A 21783-nucleotide genomic window follows, 5' to 3' on the forward strand; every position below is an offset into this window, starting at 1 on the left:
GTGAATTTTATATGGCGGTGAGAAAAACCAACTTTTGGTGCACTACCGCGACCTACTGGACTGGAGTGTTTCGCAGCGGAAAGACAGGTAAAATAAGATAAGAAAACCTTGAATAGTCAAGGAGAATTAACCCGTAAAAATATCACGGTTAAGGGTAAAGTATGAGCCTTAACGGAGACTTCTTTCTTCTTACTCTTTCTTTTCTGATTGATATAAAAATGATTTATTAGATATAAACACATAACGGGGTAGGACTAGATAAGTTTTTTACTTCTTCCTACTCCCTTGAACATAATAACTGTGTTGAATGAAGACTGATTTCTTTCTTTTTACTATTTTATTTGCATACATCACGGACTTTTGCTGCATTCTAAAAAGGTAGCAAGTGGGGCTTTTCCAATTTATGACTGAGAAAAGTGCACTCTAGAGCCTGCTTGAATTCTTGTTTTTACCTAGGAAATTTCCTTTACTATCCTCACCGACAAAATGACCGAGAAGCACTTGAAGGATAGGATCGTTCTAATTCTACAAATGTTTGGAAAACTGTCTGGCCCTGTCCAAATATTTGCACTTCCACCCTTGTATGGCACCCGAATAGGCAGCCGTCGGCAAGTGCTCTTCAAGACCCTTGCGTTTTTTGTTGTTTTTTGCTGTTTTTGTCTTTGTTTTGTCACATGGTGTTGTTGTTACGTAGTGTGGACCTGATGTGGACTTTTTTCAGCATTTTTTGGCCACGACATTCATCAAGGAGGAGACTCTGTGATTGGTGTTTGCGCCTTCTCGGCAGCATTGGGTATACCAGCACTGTTTTTGGGGAGGAATGTTGGCGCCATTTGACTGTCGTTGCTGGACATCCCTGGGGCACTTGTGTCTTGCGCCTGAAGTAGGCAGCATTTTCACAGCCCCGCTTTGTTCAGCGAAAAGGTCGGTGCTGATAGACAGTCTGCGGATGGATGGATGCATGGATTGAGGAGCCGACGATGAGAAGAAAGGAGCGTCAGCGGAGAGCGCCGATGCGTCTGTAGAACTGGGAGTCCCGGCTAGGAATTGAAGCGGACTTACATGGGACAGGAGAAGAGAGCCACTCTCTCTTTTTCGTTAATGGATGCTACAGCTTCTTGTTGCTTTTAATCTTAGCTTGTAGCAGACGTGTGCACATTGCAGTATGACGTCTTTGATCCACTGGTGAAAAGGACACTTTGATTCGCTCCTCTTTCATCTATAACTGCTTTAGATAACAAAGTGTATGCAGGGAAGTGGTTAAGATTGCACGATTGTCTGTGTCTCATGTGTTGCCTTGTATTATTTTGTCATTTTTTGTTAACTTTTCTTTTGATGGCGGCGCGGACACCCGCAGCGGCTCCTCATTTTATGTTGAGAGGGAAGAAATTTCATCTGTGCTGTATGGTACACATACGTACAGCACATTTGACAATAAAGTTGTATTCAATTCAATTCAATTGTACCCCTTAACTGCACCTTCCGTTGAGGGTACGAGTATGTATGGTGTCCCCAACCCGCTTACCAACCCCAAAATGACTGCTATTGGCAAATCCCATCTAACATACGCTCCCTGTTTCAAAAGATATCTTGACAACCCCGAACATTATTTCTTACTGGTCTGGTTTTGGTGATAATCTACGCTGGAAAAAATATGGTCTCTTCCATACAAATACCTTCTGACTAATAACGTCAGGGAAATCTCTTTTAAAATGATACACATTATCTTCAAGAAACAACAACAACAAGTTTGGTGTTAGCAGTTTCCTGATCTATCGTAAAATTTAACCGACAGGAGCGGCTTCATTGGAAGTGAAGAAGCTGCCGGTCTTCATGGATGGCATGGCGCGGATGTCCAACACTCAGAGCTCAACCGCAGAATGGATGCGGTTTTGGAGCGTCATTGCAAGATGGAGAACCACTTGGAGAAATTGGGATCCGCGCTCAGAAAAGTAATCGCAGATTTGGCTGATCGACGCCATTGAAGAAACAGGCCACAGACTTCCATCCAGCCGCCCCCTCATTACATGTTATGTCTTATGACTTGTTGTAACCGTCATATGCTTGTTTACGTGCGAGGGTCTTTTTTTTTCTCCTCGACTTTAATTATCCTCAGAAGAGGATAGTTCGAGCATGTTTTTTTCCCCCTCTCCCTCCCTCGTGGTTTCCTTTCTGAACTAAGATCTCGGGGCTCTTCATACCTAGTACCGACAGGCCCCGTATCCCATGTTCGTCATTGTTTTTCATGTTTCTTGTGCAGAGCGTGCCTGTTAAGTGAAATTTTCGTTGCATGAACGTGTAATGACAATAAAGGCAATTCAATTCAATTCAATTGTGTTGTAGACAATTGTTGTCGAAACAATGTCAGCCCACCCGCCTTTATTGTATGTGGTTTCAAGAATTTAAACAGTGATATGTTTTTTTTGTTTTTTTAAGTTTTACCAAAGTGGCTGAACTGAAGCGATTCCATTTTTTGTTGAGCATTTCTGTTTTAGAAAAAAATCTTCTCACAGGGGCCAGATGATGCTGGTGTGCAAATGGAACAATGCACAGTTTATACCTTGATTGAAAGATATTCATTTCCAAAACTGTGTGCGGCAGAGGTTATCTAAATGATTTTTTCCAAGGGGTCTATTATGATGTCTTTTGTTCAGCTCAAAATATAATGTTCCAAGAAGGGATTTCTTTATTCGGAAGATTACACCAAAATTGGTGCTTCGGGACATATCAGACATGGAGAGACCAATTTTTACATCAACTCAATTGTGATATTGTCGAAAATGAGTGGAGAAGTGTTTCGTATAATGTGAAAATATTGTGTTTGTAACAGTTCAATTCTCTCCTCGGTTGCGCCATATGATTGAGCCTCACGCCTTCCCAATGTGTTGAAAGTGTAAATTTAAAATTGGCACCCTCACACACCATTTTTGGTTTTGCCTAAAAATATGACAATTTTGGTCTACCATTGGACAAGAAATGGATGAAATATTTGTTGAGTTGACTTTCAATTCTTTATTTCTTTTGCTTGGGCTTAATAACCGTGCTTGTAGCAATAAATATCTTAAGAATTGATACCAAATTCTTACTTTTTGTGCAAGAAAATGTTTGCTTGTTCAATGGATTTCGAAGCGCATGCCGTTGAAGACACAATGGCATAAGATTAATTTTAACCACATCTCAGTGGACTGCATGACCCATCGATTGAATCACAAGGTGGTGGTTTTTCAGAGGATTTGGGAACGCTATTTAACTTAGATTGAACTTGAAATCTCAACTATTGTTAAAAGACCCATCGTATTTTTTTTTTCACAAAAACCAACAAATACTGTATGTTGAAAAAAAACCATCAAGGGAAATCATTAGTATGCACATAGCGTTTGCTCGGAAATGTTCAAACCCTTTGGATGCATATTTGAAAAGGGATCGCCATCTTGAAACCTGTATACGCTGACAAAGGTTTGTTCATTGCCATCAAAACATATGCGGGGCTTTGCACAGTCTCTCCATTCTTCCCGCCTGTTTCTGTCTTTGTATTCTCCACCGATGCAAGAGCAATCTTCCTTGACAACTGCTCCATGCTCTTTGTGGCGAAAAAAAAAATAATAATAATAATATATATATATACTGTATATATATCAATATATATGGGCCTGGAGCTCATCCCCGCAAGTGTTATTTAAGTGTTATTTAATAGTGATTTCACATCAAAGAGGGATTGTTTACACTGAACAGTATACAACATGAAAGCTGTTAAGGTCACATTTCCTAAATGTTTACAGATGACCCAAAAAGCCACCTATTGTAATCACTCTGTAGAAAAACTTTGGTTCGTGAGCCAATAGGACGTATGATTTTTAACTTAACACAATTTATAACAACCACTGCCGTAGTTATCTTTATCTTTCCAACATGTTTACAGTATGCATACTGTTCTGAACATTCATTGAACTTTTTAAATGGGTCTCCGTTGTTCAATCTTTGCCAGTGAAGTTCTCAAAAGAACTTAAACCTAATAATAAAACAGCTTTGCATCTCAGTCGAAAACAACCATTCCATTTGTCAATGTGCGTCTCGGCTGCGGATGTCCCTGGTCCATTTAATCATTGTTTCTGGCGATCGATAAAGGAAGATGAGTTTTGAATAAAGCTCTTCTTCTAGCTCCAGCTCTCCAGTCTCACGCACCTGAAATGGAATTCATATGTGTCAGTTTGAGGAGGATAACTTCAAACGTATGTTTTTTAAAAAAAATACAGGTATATATTTTTTACTGTAGACACATTGTTATGTGCTGGGCATATTCTGTGTTTAAAACTTAATATACAGAGGGTTGATGTAGGGCAGGGTATCAATTCATATAAACTTGATTTTTGATTCAGTTCCGGATTTTGAGAAGACATTCTCAGATGAAGAAATGCTGCAAATAGTAGAAACTCCTTTCTCGAACTTTAGTGCATTAGTAAAAATATGAATATTTACATTAAGAATCGAGCCCAATACAGTTACATAAATCATGCATGTTTTATTGAATATGACCTGATCAAAACAATAAATAATTAAAATCAATTTCAACCACAGGGCAGGCTGTGTAAGTTGGCTTCACGGTACTATTCATCCACTAATGTCCCTAAAGTTCAAATCTCTGAGGTATGTACAAAACATCTCTTTTTACAACAACATGCATTACACAAAGGTAAGCTCTATTTATTGATGAGGTGATTTCGGAAGAAGGTTGGTTACTATAGATTCTATTTTGGGGTATTAATGTAGAGGAAGATGAATACTTTGTTCTACTTTGTAAAAGAACTGGAAAGCCTTATATCATTTTTTCCCCCACTTTTCAATAAAGTGCCACTTAGTCCATCATTCAAAATCTGAACAAAATACCGTATTTTCCGCACTATAAGGTTCACCTAAAAGCATTCGCATTTCACAAAAGCCAACAGTGCGCCTTATAATCGGATGTGCCTGCTATATGGATCAATATTCAGATTTCTTGGACATAGTATTTTAAATATTCTGTAAAGCGCTTGATCACAGCTGCAGCAGTTGTGAAAGCTCAATATAAATAAAGCTGTATTATGTTGTATTCCCTTTGGCGTAGCGCCATCTAGTGGATGCATAACTCAACCGCAGCCACTACTGTGGCTTCTACTCTATGCACCTGATAATGCGGTGCGCCCTATCTATGAAATTCGTTTTAAAATAAGCCATTCATTGAAAGTGCGTGTTATACTCCGAATCGCCCTACAGTGCGGAAAATACGGTACATTTGCAATGGTTATTGTATCATGACAAAATGTGCAACAGGGGTCTAAACATTTTTTTGCAGGCCACTGTAATACAAGACTACTGACCAGGAATATGTCCATACAAAGCTTCAGTATACGGTCCACACAAGGAAGCTCTTCAAACATGATGGAGTGAGAGATCTCACTGAAGAAGCCTCGTACAAACTTGCCAATGACCAGGACTACAGACACATACAAACCCATGATCCTAGAAAGATGGCAAAGAAAGGAGAATCATTTCAACAACGCAAATGAACATCATATCAAATGTCTGTCAACATCTCAAGTCTAATCATTTCCCTCAATCCCAAAGAAAATCACAGTGTTGTATCCACAAATCTAATAATTGCATTTCTCAGTACTTATTTTAATTATTGGCGGATTAGTAAAAATCGCGCAATGGAAATCGCGCAATGGAATAAAATAAAATAATAAATATATATATTTTTCAAACTTTTAATGCCAAAATGTCTTCACAGTGATGTGTCGCAAATTAAGTTTCATGAAATGCAATCTGTTTTCAGAAGATTCTAATTTCATTTTGGGCTATCTAAGATGTTTTTTCCAATTTATTCATCTGTCTTTTCCATGAACAGTAACGCAAATGCATCTTAGTCTCCTCAGAGTTCCTTGATTTTGGGTCTTTTAAAAAATGGACTGTCTTTTTCACCCAATCTGTCTTTACTCTTGACTCCAATGGAGAGAGCCTCATTATTGTTATTGCAAGAAGTAAGCTTAAATACCTAGATGGGGCAGCCATTTTGGATTCATGTAATAACAGACAGAAAAATACATACTTATCTCTGAGGTATGTATGAATTTGTCAAAGTGACAAAACTACATTGTAACTCTTTTGCAAGTCTTGACCAGTATTACCGGTACAATTGTAGAAAGATAAAAGAGTAACATTGAGTCACGTTGAGTAGTTCGGATCATTTATGGATCCAGAGTTTGAAGGGCAACACATAAATTGTGCAACTCACAATATTTTTATGAAGCTGTATGTTTTTACCTTTGCACTCCTTCGTCATTAATGTTTGTGTCTTTCATTGGGCCACCACTCCCATTTTATCTGTCAATAAGGATTGCCTTTACATAACAGTGGATTTGTGCGGCTGTGTGAGGCATTTACACACACGAAACAAAGGAGAATTTGAATTTATTTTATAATCAGCATCTTTACCTTTGTCAAATTATATATTTCCATATTATATAATAAAATGTATTTCATGTTACCTATAATTTCCTTTGTTACATACAATAATTATACATTGGTACAACCATAGTTTCGATTTGGATTGAAACAACCTTGCAATCTGTGCAGCACCGTGGGCAAGACAAAGCAGCTGTCAAAACATGTTCAGGATAAAAGCATGACAATGACTCAAACATCCTGCTCAGGCAAAAAAGGGGTGACTCAAAGCTTTTACGTTAGTTCAGCACGTATTTATTAATTGATGAACTTTTATTTTCTCTGTGTGTATTTATTTAGCATTTTTGAATGATTATTCTGTTGCCATAATAAATGAACATCCTCCAAAATTTGAGACTTCACTGCAAGAGAGCAAAATGACAAATTCAACACGGGATTAAACAATTAAAATCAGTCATTTCCTCCACTGTATTGACTTATTATTTTGTAATCATGATCATATCCGTTCTATAATTATTCCCATGTACACACTGTGTGTGAGTAAGCTTTCCTCACCCATATCCCGCCAGGAAGCCAAGACTGGGTGGACTGACTTTGTCATTGAATACAATCATGGACAGGACCCCACAGGAGGAAGGGGCACAGCCCTCAATGGCAATGTCCCACCATTCCTGTTTCCCACTGGAGTTCAGTGGATTGTCGCTCATCAGGGACAGGGTTATATTCTGGTACCTTTCTTCATTCCCTAAAATAAATCAACAACAATGTTAAAATATACTTTCTTTTCTTTCTGCTCTAATAATGTTAGCGCAATTAGAACATTGAAGTTGTAAGGCACAATTTTACCCAATCACAATAACCGGCAAGTGCCGTGTGTGTGTGTGTGTGTGTGTGTGTATAGACAGATACATTGAGAAGTGAGTTGAAATTTCCTGATGAGAATTTATGAGATGCAGTTAATGTCCCGTGAATACAGCGCCTACAAATAAAAGTGGTATACCAGGGCAAAACATAAGGTGAAGAACTCTTCCAACCATTTATTTAAAACATGTGTAAAGTAGATCGGACTGCTGCATGATTCATTATAAATAAAGAAGAGTTGGAAAAAGTGTGAGTGGAGCTATATCAGCTTCGCTCGTAGTTGTCTTGTAAATATTTTAGTCTGTGTGCGTGTATCCAAACCGGGACGATAAAATATTTCATTTTTTTCCATTACTTTTGACAGGGCACTCTGTCAGATGTTCCCTCGCAGATGACCTGGTCCACCAAGGCTATTCAACTAATGAAAAGGGCTACAGTTTAAAAAAGATGTACGGACCCAAGGGCGGGACATTTTTTGCCCTGTTATTATGACTTGACACAAATGGACACATTTCAAATTATTTTACTTTTTTTGTGAGCCCATGGGAAGAGGGAGCCCTATTGCTTCTTCGGACTGTGTCCAGCCAGCTGTACCAATATGTGTGACATATTGATTTGTTCTTCTGGACTGTCTTACTTATGTATAGAATTGAAATATATTCAAATTTTTTTGTGACCTTCATATAGTTGAGTGGCTGGTTTGGCCTCTGCTCCATTTGGGGCACGGATATAATTTGGAAACATATTTGGAACATGCCTGGAAAAAAAACAAAAACAATTTAACAGTAAATCACAGCTGTATTATAATGAATGCTAATTACCTCAGAAACATATTTGAGTTTTCAATGCAAAACCTACACTGGCTTAGTGCGATTGCCCAGCAGAAGAGACGCTAGGTCGGCTCTCACAGGGTTCCCAGGTTCCAGGTCAACTGAATGTTTGTCAAACGTGTGCTCCACAGTCCCTCCTTTTCCCAGGTCCCTGTTCGGGGGGAAATTCAAAGATTAATCAGCCAAAAAGGAAAAGGCTATGTCAGGGTAATATGATTAAGGCAAACTAAAGCTTTGACATGTTCAACATATCTTGTACTCTTTATCCAGTTACGTTAAAGATATGATTTGCTTTTCCTTTTGAAAAAAAAAGGCAGTGACAGACAGACTAATGCTAATTGATGCACTGCACACACTGTGGTATCTCCAACAATCAAGGAAACACCCACAAAACCCACCCCCACCCAAAAAAAAAAAAAACCAAGTGTGCATAAACTCTTGAACAGTGGTTCTGAAACATTTTTTTGGTCCGGGGGACCTATGTTTCCAAGGACCATTCTTAATCCCAATGATGATCAATAAATATTCCTGACGTGGACAAAAAAGAAAATTTAACCACATCATCCATCTATTCATTTTCTACCGCTTGGGTCACGGAGGCAGCATCTTCAGCAGGGAAGCCTAGACTTCTCTTTCCTCAGCCACATCTTCCAAGGGATCCCGAGGCATTCCCCCAGGGTTGCCGGAAAACATAGTCTCTCCAGTGTGTCTTGGGTCATCCTCGGGGCCTCCTGCCATTGGGACATGTCCGGAATACTTCACCAAGGAGGCGTCCAGGAGGGATCCTAATCAGATGCCTGAGACACCTTATCTGGCTCCTCTTAATGTGGAACAGTAGCAGCATGATTCTGAGTCCTTCCGAGATGACTGAACTCCTTCCATGCCTGAGATTTTGCCTGAGCGACCGCTGAACTTGCATTCCGCTTGGCCAGCCGGCACCTGTCAGCTATCTCTGGAGGCCCAGAGGCCAAAAAGGCCTGATGGGACTCTTTCTTTCGCTTGACAACATCCCTTACTGCCGGTGTCCACCAGCGGGTTTGGGAATTGCTGCCACAACAGGCACCAACGTGCTCTGATCAGCCACATCAACAATGGAGGCACGTAACATGGTCCACTTGAACTAGATGTCCCTTGCCGGAGATTGGATTTGAAACTCTTTCTGACAAGGCATTCTGCCAGACATTCCCAGCAAAACCTTACAATACGATTCGGTCTGCCAGGTCAGACCGGCATTTTCCCCCACCATGGGAGCCAACACACCACCAGCTGGTAATCCGTGGACAACTCCGCTCCTCTCTTCACTCGGGTCTCCAAAACATGCAGCCACAAATGTGACGACACGACGACAAAGTCGATTGGTGAACTGCGGCCTACAGTACACAGAAGTCTAGTGACAGAACACCACTCAAGTGTTGTAATTAGATAAAGATGGCCCATCTTCTCTGAGGCACCCATGAAATTGATGCCTATGGCACCACTCGTTTTTTGGTTTTTGTCTTAATTTTTCCAAATGACAGAATTCCGTGGTGCCGAATGAGGTCTTTGAGCCCTGGGCTACAGCAAAAAATAAAGCGTTTAATGTCACTATTAGAGGGAAGCTTGGACAGAGACAGAAACAAACAGATTGACTCAATAAAGTACATTAAATCTACTGCGTAATGTTTTGTAACAAGAGAAAATACTTTACCTTTGGAAATTCCAGGACAGACGCAATGTTAGATCAGAAGGACTTCCTAGCAGTTCTTTTATGACTTCCTGTCTGCTGGGTGGACTGATTCTCCATACTGAGCCTGAACTGCCTTCAATCATGGCTGTAACAACATCCTCATAACCATAAAGTGAAATGAACTGCATGGCCACCTACAACAAATCAAAATAATGACAAAATAAAACCCAACACAGTACTTAAAAACAATCTTTTAAGAACATATGTGTGTAATTTTTCTAATGTGGAACAGTTTCATCCACCCAAAAGTCTTCTGTAGCATCTCATCTCCATACTCTGTATTCTCCTCTGCAGTTCTGCTGTAAGGGTCCATGTTTCGCAAGCGTAGAGAAAGATTGAGGTGACAAGTGAGCGCAGCAGTCTCACTTTTGATGCCAGACTGATGTTATTATCTTTCCATATGGGCCTGAGTTTTGCCAGGGCTGCAGTCGTTTGAGCAATTCTGGCAAGGACTTCTTGCTTTGATCCTTCATCGGACACAATTGCTCCGAGGTACTTGAAGCTCGACACGCAGTCTAGTGCCTGACCATTGACTTCAATGTCAGAGAGAATGCCATTGTTGTTGTTGGTCATGATTTTTGTTTTGTTAGCATGGATCTCCATACCATATGCTCTGGAGGTGTTGTCAAGCCTTTGAACTAGGCTAGCAAGTTAATTTTCTTCTCCAGCAAGCAAGTCGATGTCATCAGCAAAACGAAGGTTTGTAATTGGTTGTATACAGTGAATAAAAGTGCTCACAGGGTCAACTCATTTACCTATAATGACTCAGCATCAGTTGATTTGTTGCTTTACTGTTGTATATGTTAATTGCTCCATGTACAGCACTTTGTATGCAGCGATGGCTGTCTGAAAGTGCTCTACAAATACAGTTGAGTTGAGTTGAGCCAATTCTCAGTATCTTGATCAAGGACAACTGAACATGGTCATGGAGGGTTGAGGATTGAACCTGCAACCATTGGTTTGGGAGATGACCATTTCATCATCAAGGGTAAGACACTTCCACTACAGTGCAATATGGTGAGCTGCTTTTTTAATGGCCCAGTGTTAACCACTTCATTAGGTTAAAACATCATAATTTACATTCCAGGGAACAACTCAAAAATGTTTGTTTGTCAGGTAACTGGTTTTAATTATTCTTCTAATAATTTTGACTTTGACAGAATATATCCCTAAGGTGTTATTGACAAATTTGTACGAATAACAAACCAAGACCCTGTAGAGATATTAGGGGACGTGTTCATATAAGGAAAACTGGTTTGAATGAAGGTGTTGTCTTCACCAAAACAGAAATAAAGCTATGCTATGGGTTCTAGGACACTCAAGGACTTCAACACATCACCAGGTTATCTAAACTCTAAAATAATTTGGTAGCTACCTCGCCCTTTAACGCTGAAATCAACCTTGAACCAACCTTATTTAATGATCTTACTCTTTGACTACAGATCACTCGTTCCCATCATTGTCTTTGTGAGCTTTTACTGCCTGCCAGCCTGCAAACTTGAGTCCCGCAAATGTGGACCGCTTGCCACCTCACCCAAACTTCACTTCACGCCCAGTTGCACTGGGCATTCAAATTAACATTTTGAACGCTAACCCGCTCAATCGCTGGATTTAGGACCTCCTCTCGTCCCCAGGAACCCTGACACAGAGTACTAAAAACATGCATGCAACAGCAGAGCAGCATCAAGGGTCACAGGCTTGCTGGAGCCAATCCCAGTTGACAGTAGGCGGGGTACATTTTCTGTTTGGTGCATTACATGTTTGCTTTTCTGAGTGTCATTGAAGTCATCGTTGATTTACGTTTTCGGGGGCGGTCACTCTCGAGCTGAAGGCACGGAGACCGCCGAGAAGGAGAAGGATGTGCCTGTACAGTAGTAGCTTGAGTTGTGTAAAAGTTTTAAAAAGAACCAACACGACAACTCATTTGTTTTCTGTCATTTTGCTCCGTTGCAGAAACTGCTGTGTGACCGCAAGTGGAGCTGCACCGACGCTGCACCGGTGCTGACACGCTCAGCGGCTTTGTATGTGTGACCGCTCCACAAAATTTGCTCCGGTGTTAAATATATCGCAACAAAATACATCGGTGTAGCGCCGGAGCAAATGTGTGCCGTGTGAACACCCCTATAGAGACTACGGAGTGACGGACTGGCATTAGAGTTTTTGTTCAGCTCGAAATAATGACGGACTAACAATGCCGGATGGCTGGCAGACGAATGATGAACCGTCAAAATTCACTGATGCACTTACTTTTGAAAAATTGTAAATTATTACAATTAATCAACTAAGAATACACTAAGACTGTTTATTTTGCCGCATGAAAAAATGTATTTATTTCCATCCATCCATCCATTTTCCGAACCGCTTGATCCTCACTAGGGTCGCGGGTGTATTTATTTCATTAGGTAATAAAATGTATTTAAGTGCATGCTAAAATGTTAATATCTCAATATTGAAAACCCATATTGCATGTTTTTGTAAAATTGTGCAGCCGCCTAATCGGCTAAAGATTAATGTAGCCTCTATTATATTAGCCCTTTCCGTGAATGGACCTTGTTTAGACAGTCAGTCCGAGGTAAAGCAAATCTCAAAACAATAAAACAATAAATTGATCACAAAGACAGTAGAAAGCACAAAACAGTAAAACTAAGATCAAGTCTGAGTCATGCTGGACAAAACTCATAACGCACCGCATTGTTCCCAAACTTTTTGCTGAGTTTTTCATATTCTGCCTCTGTAAAAGGTTGGATTGACTGCTGCTGGACACTCATGGTAAAGAGGGGCTGCGGACACACAAAAATAGAGACCTAAATATAACTAGACATGTCATTAGTGTTAAAAACATTAACAGATCATATTTGTATTTTCCCAATCCAAAATATCAAGATTTCAGTTTATCTGTGGGAGGGATTGCATTAGCTAATTTACTTTGTTTTGTACAAACTGATTCTTGTAAAAATAAAACTTTATTATTCAAAAAAAAAGAAAAAAAAAGAAATGGACATCTAGAACCCATAACTGCAAGGGGAAAAAAATCAAGCTTTGTGTCTATAGATATTTCCCCACTCTTACACAGATTTCAATAGTCAAGTATGAACCAATACTAGTATTCCGCATACATTTTATACTTGAAATAAGTACCGGTAATAAATAGAAACCAATAAATGGAAGCATAGACAGGTGGCCATCCTGATTACCTCATATCCTCCTAGCTTGACGGTAACAGTGACATCAATGGGGTGGTTGACAACACCCACTACAGATCTGACCAATGAAATGAAGAGCAGGGGAAACCATATTATGCACACTAAGAAGATGATGATGAGTCCACCCATTCCATATTTCACCATCTTCTTTTTCTTTTGTCCTTTAGGCTGGGGATATTTCTGAGGGGGAGAAATGTTCGTAAGGATGTGTTCTTAAATTAATTAATTCCGAGTGGACAGACATGTTTCATATGTTGCAGAGGCATGGCAACCAAAACAGCCCCACAACATCTACAGCATGGGTCACCAACTTTTTTGAAACTGAGAGCCACTACTTGGCTACTGATTAGTGGGAAGGGCTACCAGTTTGACTCCTTTTAAATAAGACATTTGCTCAAATAACCTTTGATCACAGTCACCTGTTAAATGTTCATATCATTTACAATTTATGTGAAGACATTGCTCATGGTATGATGAATTCTATCATTAATTAGGAAACAGATAAATATCAATACGCAAAACTTGATTACTATAAATATCTGCCAGTGTTCACATTTTCAAATGATTATTTCCACAACATTCCCCTGATATCATGTCCGATCACTAAGTGAGCCATTTTTGGGGTACGTCTGCATTGATGACCCCTGATTAGGAGCCTTCAGGAACTTTTGGGTGACAATTGGTGACATTTCGTGTGCCGAAAGCTTCTGTAATCATCTCATCTTTGTGTTGCAGGTAACAAGGCAAATAGTTCATAATTCAACATCTCCACTTTGTCAATCCATTGAATGTCATTTTTACAAAACAAGAATGGGCAACAAATTGGGCACTCCTGCCACTGTCCGAAAGCTGACTAGGTAAGTCTTACCTTCTCTGTCTCACGGCTGCATTTGATGATGAAAATGTTTGCATAAATGTCCTCAACACACATCCAATTGGACAGAGACAGAGTGGTATCCGTCCAAACCCAGTCCATTACTGCTCGTAGCTCTACAAGGAAAGGAACGAGTCGAAAACTACACAAACAGATACACACGAACACACAGGTGCACAAACAAACACACACAGACATACACACTTATTGTTTAACTCAAAACACTACTTAAAAATGTTGTGACATACAAACAACATAAAATCATTTAAAGATTCAGGATTGCATTGTGGTCATACCCTTGGAAGAGAAATAAGTTGAGGTGGGTGTAGTTTTTGGTGAGGAAGTTGCCAAGAATACGAGTAGGGTACCCGCAACGGATCTGGTACGCTGACAGGCCAAAGTAGATACACTTGACAAAGTACCACAGTTGGGCCACAAAGTTCTGATTGAATCTCCTACAAATGGAAAAAGTGGTAGCAGCAACTACGATATTAAGAAAATAATGGAACAATAACATTTGGTTTGTTACCATGTCAGTACAAAAATCTAATCATAAAATGTTACACTGAAATTCACCTTTCAGTGACAGCAGGTAGGATAAAGAACATCCACAGATGTATCCCAAAGACAAGAACAACCTTGGATAAGAGCAAAACAATGGTTAAAGTCATTTCGGAATCAATTTTCATAAAATTCTTATTTGCGCGGACAGTGGAACAATGGTTTTGGTCATGAATCATTCCAAAAACATGGACTAAAATCCAAATTGTATGAAAACTGAATCAATACAGTATCTCCTATATGAAATAATGTAAATCCAAAAAATAATAACTGTTACGGTTCTGGAAGAGAACCAGATTATACAAATGTAAACTCAGATAAAAGTATACAAAAAATATTTATTTACAGCTAAAAGTGGCGAAAAGCAGACACAAAGTACAAACAATGACGCTGGTAGACAAATCAGGAGAAAATGAGAGAAACCAAAAGCACTTGCAGAAGGTAAGGAAAAAATACAAACAAAAATAGCTTGTCACAAATGACAAGCTGACCCAATCGTGAAAATACCAAAACCAAGAGTCATAATAAACACAGGCAAACTACCGTATTTTCCGCACTAAAAGGCGCACTGGGTTATGAGGCACACCTTCTATGAATGGCCTATTTTGTAATTGTTTTCATATATTGGAAGCACTGGATTATAAAGCGTAATCTACAATGCATCCACTAGATGAAGTTATGCTCCTTCTGTTCGACTCAAGAGACATTCATTAAGATTAAGATATCCTTTATTTGTCCCACACTGGGGAAATTTACAGCCTACAGCAGCAAGAATGTGGGTAGAAAGAAGAAAGAAGAAAAAACAAACAATTACCGTTCAATTAAGTGCAATATAAATACAAAATTGATAAATTGCAGTGCTATTTACAATTGTTTTGTAAACATGTCCGCCTCCGAAAAACGTAAATTAACGATTACTTCAATGAAACTACGAAAATTGAAAATAATGCATCAAAACAGAAAATCAAGCAAGGAAATCACAAAATAAATTCTATAGCCCCCACGACAGAATTTATTTTGCCATTTCCTTGAGCGTACCTCCAACAGAACGATCAGATGTCAGTAAAATGTAGGGGACTGGACTGTCTCAGAATTGTTTGTTATTTATTCTTTGTTGTGGACTGTATTCACAAACGAGTAAATCACAAAATAAATTCTGTAGGGGGGCTATAGAATTTATTTTGTGATTTCCTCACTTGATTTTCTGTTTTGATGCATTGTTTTCAATTTTTGTAGTTTCATTGAAGGAATCGTAAATTTACGTTTTTCGGAGGCGGTCATGAACGCCTCTCGAGTCAAACGAAAGAAGAGAAGGTATGGAGACGAACAAAGATGTACCTGTATTTGTTGAGACTGTGAAAACCATTAATAAAGTGTGCGTTTTAAAAAACAACACCACAGCTCTCCTTTTTTCGGAGCTGCAACAAAAAGTTATTTAATAAAGCAGTGACACAGTTCACTGAACCAACAGCAAGGTATAACATTATAAGCATGTCTCCAGCCAGGAGCCATTTTGGGGGGGGGGGGGGGGGGGGGTGTCGACATATTACCGTAATGACCATAAACAAGACGCACCGGATTTTAAGGTGCGCTGGGAGCTTTTAAGAAAATGAATGACTTTTCGGTGCGCCTTATAGTGCGGAAAATACGGTACTTACAGAAAACAGAGAACCAAGAATGGAGAATGAGAATACAGAGCAATATTGAGAACTTCTAGAAAACAGCAATCGAACAACTTGTACGAGCAAAGTGAATTATCAGGCACTCAGTTGTCATCCGGGATGCCCTTAAATAGTCCGTGTTCCAATGAGGAATAAGTGCGCAGCAGGAAGGAGCAGAACACCACTGCCACTTGCTGGGGACTAAACAGAACGGAATCATGACAGTGCCGCCCCATTAATGGATGCCTTTTGGCACATTATCTGGCTTGGATGGATGAGAAGAGTGGAAGTTAAGAAGAGATGGATCCAGAATCCAGAAGCGAGGGAATCCACTGTCACCCCTCCAGACCATACCCTTCCCAATTGACGAGATCCGGGTTACCTCTGCCCCTGCGCCTAGAATCCAAAATTTCTCTCACCGTGTACATAGGTTCGCCGTCAATCACCCGCAGAGGAGGAGGCAGGGTGGGAGGAATAACTAGGGGGGCTGGATGCCATGGGTTTTAGTAGGATAACATGGAAGACAGGTGGACCTTCATGGTGGGTGCCTTGACGGAAATGGGGTTGACTATGCTTCCACCTCGAAAGGTCCTGTGAAACTTGCATGATGTACCGGCCAGATGTCACTCCCGGGTAAAAGCTACACCTTCTGCCCTACTATGGCAACGATCCACAATGGCCCAATTTGCAAGAGGCAGTGGGTGACAGTGCGGCCCTGGTCTCCCTCCAGACTCTATGGATCCTTCACAAGTGGAGCTGAACCGATGGTATCTTAACTAGCTCCTCCTGTGACGGGAACAGCGATACCAGCGACTGCATGGTACAATGGACTCCAGTTCTCACACATGGGTATGTTCCAATCGATGTCCGGATTATGGAGTTTTGGCCATGGTAACCCGAACACACGGAGTTGGCATGAAGGTCTTGCAGGGCATTTGAGCACTCTGTGACCCAACTGGCCACAGGAGAGGCATGCCCCAGTTTGGAAATGCCACCACCTTTCCTCTGGGTGCAACCTACCTCCACTAAGCTGCATAGCTTCTTCTTTGGGCTCAGCTAGCACTGTGGTCGGTTGGCTGTCTTGAATGGAGGCTATTTGGGTCTCATAGTGATCATCTCCTGCTGTCGCAGAGGATCTTAAAAGTCGCTTGAGTGTGCTCCTGCCCACGTTCCTGGCATCTCTCCCTCATGCTCTTGTCCAGACGGAGAGCCAAACTAATTAGTTTCTCCAGGTTAGTGTTGTGAACTGCCAACTCATCCTTGAGGGTGAAACTTAGTCCACGGCGGAAAATACTGTGTAGTGCGCAGTCGTCAACACCACTTTCTGCCACTAATGTACGAAACTTAATGGAGTTAGTTACAATGTAGCAATGGTCCTCCGGCCTTCTTTTCTCGAACCTGGTGGTGAAACACTTGACGAAACTCAGCAAGAAAATCAGGGAAGGGGGACTGAAGTTCCAGGCACGCATTGCTCACAGCCATAATCCAAGAACTAGCCAGTTAACAACCTCATAACGAATGCAACTTTAGTACAATCTTGGGAGTAGGTGTAGGGTTGCTGGTCAAAAAAGAGACAGCACAGGTAAATAAATTGACTACAGATGTCGGGTTCTCCACCATAAAGAGAGGGATGAGGATGAGAAGGTCTGGAAAACAAGCACTTGGACGTGAGTTGTGAACAAGACGAATTATATGACTACTGGTTAGGGCTTGACAGTCCCTTATAACAGGTGAGAGATAAAGACAAGATAAGGAATGGGAGGGAAGGCCCTCCATTGCCACCTGCTGGAGACAAAACAGAACCATGCAAAACTCACCCATGGGAGGAGTTTGGCAAAGACATGGAAAACGACTTCTGGATGCTTCAACAAAATTTGGGTTCATCATCTGACATCTCATGAGGGGGAAGCAGTGGACCATTAACACTGTGTATCGTGGAGATGATACACTGTTGACCTCAATTCAGAACATTGTGAGTCAATGGGGAGAATAGTTTGAATACATCCTCAATTCCACCGACATCACTTATTTTGATGAAGCTGAGTCTGGGGACTCTGAGGTGGGCTCTCCTATCCCTCGGGTTGAGTCATGGTGGTTAAGAAGTTCCTAAGTGGCACTCTGTGAGGGTGGATGAGATCCTCTGGGAGTTCCTTTATGCTCTGTATGTTGTGGGGCTGTCCTTGTTGACACATCTCACATCTCACATTTTGTAGACATCGGGATAGTGATTCTGGATTGGCAGACAGGGATGGTGGTGTCTCTTTTTAGAAGGGGTACTGGAAGGTCTGTTCCAAATAGAGGAATCACCCTCCTTTCCTGTAAGGTCTATTCATGGGTTCTGGAGGGGAGGGTGCATAGGGGGTTGGATCGCAGACTCAGAAGGAGCATTGTGTTTCTCGTCCCAGCTGTGGAACAGTGTACCAGCTCCACACCCTCAGCAGGGTCCTTGAAGTTACATTAGAGTTCGCCAAATCTGTCTACATGTGTTCTGAGGACTTGGAGAAAGCATTTGACTCTGTCCCTTGAAGAGCACTTTGGCGGGTGCTTCTGGGGAACTGGATACCAAACTCCATGATATGGGTCATTCTGTCCTTGGACTATTGATGTTGGTTCGCATTGTTGGCAGTAAGTCAGATTCAAGTGAGGGTTGAACTCAATCACTCTTTGTGATGAAAAGCTTTATGGACAGAATTTCTAGGCGCAGCAGTGGTGTCAAGGGGATCCAGCTTGTTGGCCTCAGTCTTGCATCTCTGATTCTTGCAGATGATTATTGTTTGCTTTTTCAAGCCGAGATCTCGAACTCTAACAGGAATGGTTCACCAGGCAGCTCTACTTAGAATTTTGTGGAACAGGGGTAGGAAAGTCTCATTCCACAAGAGCCACATCCTGCCTGTTTTAGATCTCTCCCTACTCCAAACACAACTGATTCAATTTATCATGATCTTTTCAGGCTTCTACAGAGCTTGGTGATGAACTGATCGTTTGAATCAGGTGTCTTGGAGTAGAGAGAGATCTAAAACCGGCAAGATATGGCTCTTGAGGAACCTGAATTCCCCACCCCTGTTGTGACTGTTCACAAAAATACAAGTTTTTGCGATGTCCATACTCCAATTTCACAGTGCTTTCATCTGACAATCACATTCACAATAATGGTGAAAAGGGGTGAAAAATTGATTTACAATCTCACATACGGTAAATATCAGGAAAATGTTCAAGACACGTTTTTTTGTACTGTACAAGTTTCTTGACTTCTTCAGAATCAAACCATGGAATTTAATAATGACATGAATAATATGAACAGGTGAACTGAACCTGGAAAATGAGTTTCCCCAAGACAGCCTTACGCAGGTACAAAGCTCTGTCGATGATCATGGTGGTGAACTGTATGAGAAGCATCACTAGAAATGCTTCGGGAACTTGGTCCTCTGACAAGGTGGAGGCAATATCAGCTGCTGCACTGTGTTTCTAAGGCAAAAAAACACAAGAAAGTGATTAAGAAGAAATATTTTCCTGTATTTTTTTTTTGTTTTTGTTTTTTTATGATGCCGCCCCCTGAGTGGCTGCCTCTCCAGCAGCGCATATCCCTGTTTGAGTTTCTTTTCGTCTTTTTACTTTATTTATTTCTTCTTCCCATTTTGTTTTGCATTTTTTTGTACCCCAAACCTACGGGGGGAGAGGGGCAGCTTCATTTCTGCTCATCTCCTTTATTTGCTTTAATCTTTTTACGTATCCTGTGAACGGAGATCCCGATGGCACACGCAACTCCATTGTTTACAGTAAGGACCAGCTGTTAGCATGGCGGGCTAACAGCGGGCTACTGGCCGGTGACAGACCGGATATCCCACGCGAGTTGAAGAGGAGGAGACGTGGGTGTCGAGCCGGGAAGGACCGCCGCACAAGGAGGAGAAAGTACAGACATGTCCTCCCGTCCGTCATCATGGGGAATGTAAGATCGCTCCCTAACAAGATGGATGAGCTGGCGGCGCTAACGCGACATCAAAGGGAGTACCGCGAGGCTAGCCTGATGCTACTCACGGAGTCATGGCTGACAGCGATCACTCCGGACACACATGCCGAGTTGGACGGCTTCCAACTCATACGTGCGGACAGGAATGAAGGGAGTGGAAAGAGAAAAGGTGGGGGACTGGCTGTTTTTGTGAATGACAAATGGTGCAATCCGGGGCATATCACGATCAAAGACAAACTCTGCAGCCGGGACATTGAACTGCTAGCCATTAGCCTCAGGCCCCATTATCTCCCGAGGGAATTCTCACACGTCATAGCTGTGACAGTGTACGTCCCCCCGTCGGCTAATGGTGATGCAGCGCGTGATGCCCTGATGACTGTCATGAGCAGGCTGCAAACACAGTCCCCCAATGCCCTGCTGATCATCTCTGGGGACTTCAACCATGTCTCTCTGTCGTCCTCCCTTTCAACCTTCACACAATATGTAACCTGTGCCACTAGAGACAATAAAATTTTGGACTTGTTTTATGCCAATACCAAGGAGGCATATAAACCCCTCCCCCTCCCCCCTCTTGGAAGAGCAGACCACAACTTGGTATTTCTCGAGCCTGTGTACAAACCACTGGTGCACAGGCAGCCAACTGTGACCAGAATGGTCAGGAAATGGTCCACGGAAGCTGAAGATGCTCTGCGGGACTGCTTCGACACGACCAGGTGGGAACTCTTCAGTGAGGTTCACGGGGAGAACATTGATGCACTCACTGACACCATCACAGACTACATAAACTTCTGTGAGGAGAACACCGTACCCACCAGAACTGTGTGGTGTTTTTCCAACAGCAAACCATGGATTAATCCCGACATAAAGGCCCTCCTGAAGGAGGAGAAGAAAGCTTTTATGTCGAGAGACAGAGAGGAGCTGAAGGCCGTGCAGATTCGGCTGAGAAGAAAGATCAGGGAGGGGAAGAAGATATACAGGATGAAATTGGAGGACCAGTTGCAGGCCAACAATGTCGCTGGTGTCTGGAGGGGCCTGAAAACCATCTCAGGCCATGACAGCCCAAAGACATTGACTGAGAAGGACAAGAACTGGGCAGATGGACTGAACCGTTTTTTCAACCGTTTCGACCAGTCGTCTGTCCCTTCCCCCAACCACCAACTGCAACCACTCTCACTGAGGACTTCTTCTCCTCCCCCTCCTCTTTCGACCAGCTCTCATCAACCCAGTCTGTTACCTGGTTCCTGCCTGTCCGTCACAACAGAGCAGGTGAGGAACCAACTGAGGAAGATGAATGTGAGGAAGGCAGCAGGTCCAGACAAGATCAGTTCCCGGCTCCTCAGGACCTGCTCTGACCAGCTGTGTGACATTGTCCAGCACATGTTCAACCTGAGCCTGAAGCTGGGCAGAACTCCACAGCTGTGGAAAACTTCGTGCCTGGTCCCAGTGCCCAAGACCCCCCACCCTAAGGAGCTGAACAGCTACAGACCGGTGGCGCTGACGTCTCACCTGATGAAGACGCTGGAGAGACTCGTCCTCGCCCACCTTCGACCGCTGGTGAGCCCGGCACTGGACCCGCTGCAGTTTGCCTATCAGCCTGGCATCGGCGTGGAAGACGCCATTATCTACCTCCTCCACTAAGTGCTGTCACACTTGGAGAAG

General features: G+C 41.9%; 1 protein-coding gene across 4 annotated transcripts in view; it reads right to left on the bottom strand.

Moving 5' to 3' along the window:
* Positions 1-2986: 2986 nt before the first annotated feature.
* Positions 2987-21783, bottom strand: part of piezo1 (piezo type mechanosensitive ion channel component 1 (Er blood group)) — a 148711-nt gene continuing 129914 nt past the window's right edge. For 3 of the 4 annotated variants that reach the window (XM_086122242.1, XM_086122243.1, XM_086122244.1), the window contains 12 exons: positions 19470-19622; positions 14512-14573; positions 14232-14390; positions 13930-14077; positions 13053-13241; positions 12546-12638; positions 9820-9992; positions 8161-8283; positions 7980-8059; positions 6997-7186; positions 5355-5496; positions 2987-4182 (listed from right to left, as the gene is read on the bottom strand). In XM_086122242.1, coding sequence (XP_085978368.1) covers positions 4060-4182; positions 5355-5496; positions 6997-7186; positions 7980-8059; positions 8161-8283; positions 9820-9992; positions 12546-12638; positions 13053-13241; positions 13930-14077; positions 14232-14390; positions 14512-14573; positions 19470-19622 — 1635 coding nt within the window. In that variant the 3' untranslated portion in view covers positions 2987-4059. Of the gene's footprint in view, positions 4183-5354; positions 5497-6996; positions 7187-7979; positions 8060-8160; positions 8284-9819; positions 9993-12545; positions 12639-13052; positions 13242-13929; positions 14078-14231; positions 14419-14511; positions 14574-19469; positions 19623-21783 lie in introns of those variants that run through there. The other variant, XM_086122245.1, reaches the window with a different exon arrangement.

The sequence above is a fragment of the Hippocampus guttulatus genome, chromosome 10, assembly GCF_054856545.1.
Source record: "Hippocampus guttulatus isolate MCC_2025c chromosome 10, RoL_Hgut_1.0, whole genome shotgun sequence".
In the NCBI taxonomy this organism is placed as follows: Eukaryota; Metazoa; Chordata; class Actinopteri; order Syngnathiformes; family Syngnathidae; genus Hippocampus; species Hippocampus guttulatus.